General features: G+C 38.6%; 1 protein-coding gene across 1 annotated transcript; it reads left to right on the top strand.

The window, feature by feature from the left end:
• The first annotated feature begins 4618 nt into the window (after nucleotides 1–4618).
• Nucleotides 4619–6533, top strand: LOC107747078 (uncharacterized). The gene is made up of 2 exons (XM_016561503.1): nucleotides 4619–4701; nucleotides 5314–6533. Exons 1-2 carry the CDS (start codon nucleotides 4690–4692, stop codon nucleotides 6274–6276), a joined length of 975 nt encoding a protein of 324 aa, XP_016416989.1. The 5' UTR covers nucleotides 4619–4689; the 3' UTR covers nucleotides 6277–6533.
• Nucleotides 6534–6950: the final 417 nt, after the last annotated feature.

The raw sequence follows: 6950 nt of genomic DNA, 5'->3' as shown, positions 1-6950 counted from the left end.
CATTGCAAAAAGGTGGAAGATCAGCTTGTAGTCTTTCCTTAGGTAGGTCTGCCATCTTCTGCTCTGCAATTTTTCCCCTTACACGCTTACACACCACACATCTAGATAGAACTTTGCGGGCTGCAGAATTGGCATTTATAATCCAATATTTCTTTCTCAGTTGTGAGAGAACATGATTTCTGCCAGCATGTCCGAGCTGCTCATGTATGTGCTGAAGGATAAGCGTTGAGATGTGAAGATCTTTTGGGAGTATTATTGGTCGCTTTGTCTCCTCAGGCATTGCAGACTTGTTTAACCTTCCTCCAACCCTTAAAACGCCATCATCCATCACAGGATCTAGCTTGTACAAGCTGCTAAACCGATTCAAGGAATTTCCAACAACTGATGCCTTTTCAATTCTTGACATTTCTTCTGCATACCTTTGTTTCTGGTAAAACTCGACAATAGCCTTTTCTGCTTTCAAGAGATCATCCAAGCTTATGGATTGTGCTCCAAGTGATGTCTTGAATGCTTTCAATTTGTCACATACCTTGTTTGGGTTCTTGGTGTCCTTATTCACGCAGGCTACCTGGATTTCTTTCCTTTTTGCACTAAGCAATCGAAGGACATTCTTGAACTTTAAGAACCATGCTACTGCTATCTTTAGCTTTGTCCAACTTGAAAAGGAGTTAAGCAGTTGGCTGGTAGGATTTTCCTTGACTTTAAGGACAATACTGTACACAGTGGTGTTTCTTTTAACTTCAACATCATCAGGTGAGAGTGACACAGTTACCAGGGACTCTTTAGGCCATTCCTCTTCTTTCTTCCATAGAAAGTCTGGTCCATGGATCCACTCTCTGCACTTTACCAATGTGCTGGCACTCACCCCTCTTGATGCCAAGTCTGCTGGGTTCTGCTTGGTTCTGATAAATTTCCATTGTGCTACATCAGTGTTTTCTCTGATAACAGAGATCCTATTTGCGACATATGTGCGGAATCGTGCATTCTCATTTGCGATGTATTTCAGTACTGACTGACTATCAGTCCAAAATGTTGAGCTTTTGAGATCTAGCTCCAATGCTTTCCTTAGCATAACATCCACTCTGACTGCTAACACTGCAGCTGTCAGTTCTAGACGTGGAATGGTCACTTGTTTAAGCGGAGCAACCCTGGCTTTTCCCAACACGAAAGACACATGTACAGTGTGCATATCATCAGTCAGTCTCAGGTAACTCACTGTGCCATATCCTTGCTCCCTGGCATCAGAGAAATGAGCAACTGAATGCTACCCCAGATAGTCACGCAGTGTAAAAACAACGGCGATCCGACGAGTTTGAAAATCGTGCAGTGTGAACTCGGCATAAGGCCATTTAGACAGTTCTTTCTTTGTGGGAATGTTAGAGGTGTCAACGGGCATGCTCTGTTGTGTGTAGATTTCAGGCAATGGAATAAAGTCATTTTCTTCCAGTGAAGAAACTTCCAACCCACTGACAATATAAGAAGGCACAGACTTATCCTGGCTCATCGTTTGAAGAAGAATGTTAGTCTTTCTTCCAGTAATGTTGAGTTTCCTCAAAATTTACTTGATCAATGACTTTTAGAGCAGAAGAAAGTTGAGTACTGGCTTGAGAGTCAGGTTCTTGAACAGTAGACATCCACCTTTCAACAGTAGAAATAAACATATCAACCTGCTTCATTCTTGGTTCATACCAGGTTTTCAAGTCTTCAGCTTTATCCTCTTCTCTTAACACTTGAACATAGGATTCTTGAAGAGACTTGAATTCAACAAGCTGTTTACTGAACTTTAACATGTTCCCCTTTACTTCTTCCAAACATACAACATCAGCCATCAAAGAATTAACAATATTCATTCACATTGTAAGATGTGCCATCTTGCCTGCTCATTCAAGTCCTTCTGAGCTGAGCTTGGGGATTGTTCTACATCAGACTCCTCCATTTTGCCTCAAACAAGCAAATATCCTCTTTCCAAGACAAAACTTTTTCAAATTTCCTTTGATTCTTCTTTAAAAATTATACACATAAAGATCTTTGAATTTAACTCAGTATTAGCTCAGCAAACTGCATACTCAAGCACATACCTCTTTGAGAAGTTTCCTTTGTTTGCTGTCTCCAATGCCATGCGGTCTCAAACGTTCCAATCAAGTACAAAATTAATCCTCTTCTCAAACAAGTTCCATTTTCGAAGCAAAGTCTTTCGACATACTGTAGTGGTAAAAACAAGCTTCAACTTTCCAATTTTGTCCCTTGTTTCTTGGCCACTGTGGGAGGTGTTGATGCAATATTTCGACGCGTGCAAAGCACCATAAATAGATCCAGAAAGGCTTGTTGAAGTTCCAAACAATAACTGAAGTTTATTAAACCAAAATTAACTTGAATTGCAACATAAAACAAACAAACAACTGAAAGGCTAATTGCAGGCTTGTTGCACCATGCCATCTTAGCTCCATGCGCACGGTCGAAAGACTGTATGCTCTCGCACCAGCGCCCCCCTCCTGTCAGGGGTGGCATATCCTTTTAAACATTTTTCCCTTCACACCTATAGAGGGCACACACTCAGAGAAATAAACAACATTAACAATATAGCAGCAAACTAATATATAAGTGAACATATAGACAAATTAAATAAGATAGTAAGTATGGCTCCTACAGTGTAACAGAATAAGCTGACATGCTTTAATGTTAAAAAAACATTATTTTTCAAATAAAGAGAAAGGGAAACTTGAAATCGCATCATATGACCCCTTTAAGAAAACAAGTAGTTTGTAAATAAATAGAGTGCAAGTCTTAAAGGGGCGAGTGTTTTTTTTTTTTTTTTAATAAAGACCAGTGTGAAGGGATGTGTTAATGATGTGAGTGAGTGCAGGTACAACTGCATGAGAAATGGTTGAAGGAGATGATATGGAATAGGATCAAGCGGACAAGTAGTAGGCACTTCTGAAACCAGACTGGTTGCTGTCGAGGAGGTTGTTCTGTGTGAGAAACGCAGAAACGTGGTTGAACACACTTTGTTCAAGTGTTTTTGCAATGAACGGAAGAAGGGAAATCGGTCTGGATAATATGTCCTTTTAGCAGTGGAGACATTAGCAGAGAAGGAAGAAAGGAGTGACTGATACACATTAGGGTCAATAGGATTTTTGGATTTGCGCCACACCCTTTCAGCAGCACATGATCAGTGGAGCAGTGTCGTGTGTAAATAAGGTCCAGTTGGTTGCTTGATTTGTGAGTAGCCGTAGTTAACACTCTCTTGAGATCAAAAGAGGCAAGCAGAGTGTGGAATTCTGCAGCCTGAGGTTTATCTAGGTTGATATGGAAGTCTCAAAGCATAACTAGGGGAGTACCATCCGCAGGAAAGGTTTAGAGCAGCACATCTGATTCATCCAAGAAGTTACCTTGTGGTCCTGTGGGTTTATAAAAAACTACAAAATGGATTTTAAAAGGGTGGATAATAGTTAATGAATGTGATTCAAAGGAGCTGTTAATACCTAAAGAAGGTAAAGGAATACATTTCCAATCATTAGAGATAAGCAGACCAGTACCTCCACCTGAGGTACCTCCAGTCAGACGGGGATTGTGGGAAAATAAAAAATTATTGGAGAGTGCTGCATGAGTAGCAGTGTCCTCTCATTTGATCCACGTCTCTGTCAGGGCTATGAGGTTTAGTCTTGAATGGCTAGTAATAGATGTAATGAAATCTGCTTTGTTTACAGCAGACTGGCAATTCCAGAGATCAATAGACAAAAAAGTAGTGTGTTAGCAGACATAGGCAAAGTGCGCAGGTTGTTAGGATTGCGCTGGCTATAGTGTGTGATGCGTGGTTTGTAAATGGTAGTAATAGTAGGGATATGGAAACACATAGTAAGAGTTGGTCATAAAAACTGAAACAGAAGTAAAGCAAGGTGTAGAAAAGAGGATGAGTAAAAAGCGATACTTATGTCCCTTGCCAGTGTCCCTGCACTGTGGAGTAGCACAGTAGAGTCAATGGTCTTTACACTCTTCGGTCTTCACACGAGGGCTGCCACGAGCGCTGCCGTGGTATACTAACCTTTTTTATACCCGTTAGACAAAACAGAAATTGAATTCAGATGAACACTCTTTACTGTTTCTCACAACAAAGGGCTAAGCAAGTGCACGACACTGACAAGGTATGCGATTCAGTACGAGACCAAACGCAACTTCAGCACATCTCCACACAGTAAACAAAACAAGCGTTTCCTAGCAACGACAACTGCACTAAGCACTAATGAGACAAGAAATAAATAGACTTACGATCTGCTTTTAACTTCCGCTGATTGACTGCTTCTCTCAAAGAGTATTTTTTACACTGTATTTTGCTAACACAGTAAACAAAACATAAAAAAGCATACAAAAAAGTGTGCAAATTTTAACCTGTTTCCTGCAGTTTGTTGAGCTTGTTTTGTGATACATTATTTTGACAGTTTAGATGCAAAAGCCTGTAAGTGCTGTTTAAAATGTTCTTCTAAAATGAGCATTTTTATCAGGCTCCTATGTGTAGATTCAGCAATGTTTCCTGTGTAAAGACAAGTTTTGTTTCTAAAGAAAAACCCCTCACAGGCGTGGCAGTGGTTAGAGGAAATGCCTTTTAAAAAACAGCAGAGGAAGGATCTTCCAGTTTTCACAAGAAACAGCAGAAGAACATTAGACTTTTCTCGAGAACATAAACCTCTAACAATGGAAAACGCAGTAAGTAGACAATTCTTTACTTTCAATATCAAACTCCTGACGAACAAAAATTATGATATAGTGCGAACCAAAATGTGCTGAATATATTGTATAATTTTTAATGCACCCAGCTGTCATATGTTTACAGTATTGCAGCATTCTGATAAATATGAATATGAAAATAGTTCAATATAACAGCAGTTTACAACAAAATAGTTTCAGTAAGTAAATATATTTTGTACATGCTCCTTCTTTTTAAACTACTAGGTACACAAACAAATGGCCAAAATGGCAATTTTTTACAATTTCATTTACATTTAAAAATGTTAACAAAGTTTTAGCTAGAACTAACAAATTCAAAAACTGGTGTAATGTTTGTAAATTATTAGCCAACATGTTTGCTGTACTGTATGACAGTATACTTAAATCCTTTCTGCATGACACGTTATTACTTCATTATTTGATTACATGACTATCAACATTATTGTGGATACTATTAGTATAATTCTCCCTAAATGTCCTTTACTTTGTGTGTTCAGTGTTTATTGTCCATGTGTATAGTGTGTATTTGTGCACTGTATATGAATATCTTACTAGAAAATGTACCTCTATTAACTGTACATTATCTTCCAGGCAAACTTCAGTCCAAGAAAAAATGCTCGCAAAGCAAAAGAGTTAGTCTTTGAAAGAAAATTCATTGCAATAAAGGATCTGAAAATGAAAAATGACATAACAGGAGAAACAATGTTCCGTTATCTTTCAAAAGACATCCATGAGTATCCTTCTCCTGTTGAGTTTCACATCACAGAAGTGGCTCATGTCACTAACAAGACTAGACGTCCATTGATCTGGAAATCAGGGGGATTCAAGGGATTCAAGGGATTTGGTAAAGATTCGTTATCATGGTGGAGTCTGAAGATTAATGAAGCGGATATAAGTGCAGCAGAGGAGCGTTACCTCGAGAAATTGTTCCCAGACATAACCAAAGAAGAAAAAACAGCTCATCCGCCATTTCTGAGTGATTTCACCACATCACCCTTGTTCCTCAATGAATTCTCACGCTACGGCAACTTCCGCTTCACATTTCCTCTGACTGAACTGATGGAAGTCTACAAGAAGCAGACATGTGAAGGTCAAGAGCCAGTTCTCCGGATATATGAGACCAAACTTTTCAAGCAGGAGATTGAGTATGTTGTTCTTGTTCACAGCCCTGAGTTCAATGAGAAGTTCAGAGATTTTCCTCTGCTAACATCCAGCCCATTAGTTGCTTATGATGGACATCAAATTATCTGGACAGCCCAAGCCATTTGTGAAACTCACAAATGCAAACTAGTAAAAATGGAAAACGGTGTTCTGACAGAAACACTTGAAAAAAAGTACCAAGAGTTTTATGTGTGGGATCATGTTAGCCTTGTCTTTCACATCACTAAGGTCCTGACCTTCCCTAAAAGAAAGCTGAAGGCAAACCTCAGTTGTTGTAAATTGGATCCAAAGGTAAACCTTGCAAATGGAGAAAACTGCTCTTCCCTTGATGAAGCTGAGAAAATCATTGAAAGTTTGCTAGTTGATGAATCTGAAAAAGAAGATGAAGAATAAGAAAATAAATCTGTGGAGGTGAAAATGGAAGTGGACTGAATGTGTTCAAATTCTGTAAGAACTTTTACACCTGTGTTTTTGCAGGGTTTTGCCCTTCCTGATAAATAACTTGAGGTGAGATAAATAAGGTAAATGAATAAAAGGTAGAGGTTGATTTGTATCTTACTTATATCTGTTACTTGTCATTTAGAGGCTATAATAAGATAAAAAAAATAAAATGTTAATATTTGAAACTCTGTGGATCAATAAAAACACACCTGGATAACCTTTTTTTTTCTTCTTTAACCTAAAATGCTCTTTGTCATTCACTGATCTGGTCATTATTGTTTTACACTCTCACAAAGATTAAAATAAAGTTTTTAATTTGTATTGTTGTGCTGGCAACTACCCAGAAGGCCTTGCAACTTTTGTCTGTATATAGAGTGGGGGAACTATGACGTCACTTTGTAGGCAAAAACCCAGAAGCGAGTTAGCATTTTAGCACTTCCGGTTCCTTCGTCCCATAGTCAGTAGTTTTTTTGAATGGGAGTTTGGTTAAATCCCCTAAAATAAGGTCTGTGGTTCACACAAGCTCAAGATACTTTCACATTTTATTCTGCGACATAAAACACACCAGTTACACCCCAACTGTTACGTTTCTTAAAAAAAGACGGTTGCTAACAAGTTGCTAAATG

Source organism: Sinocyclocheilus rhinocerous, unplaced genomic scaffold (assembly GCF_001515625.1).
Source record: "Sinocyclocheilus rhinocerous isolate Xijiao unplaced genomic scaffold, SAMN03320098_v1.1 scaffold2003, whole genome shotgun sequence".
NCBI lineage: Eukaryota > Metazoa > Chordata > Actinopteri > Cypriniformes > Cyprinidae > Sinocyclocheilus > Sinocyclocheilus rhinocerous.
The sequence above is the reverse complement of the archived record's forward strand: the minus strand, read 5'-3'. Positions and strand labels throughout refer to the sequence as shown.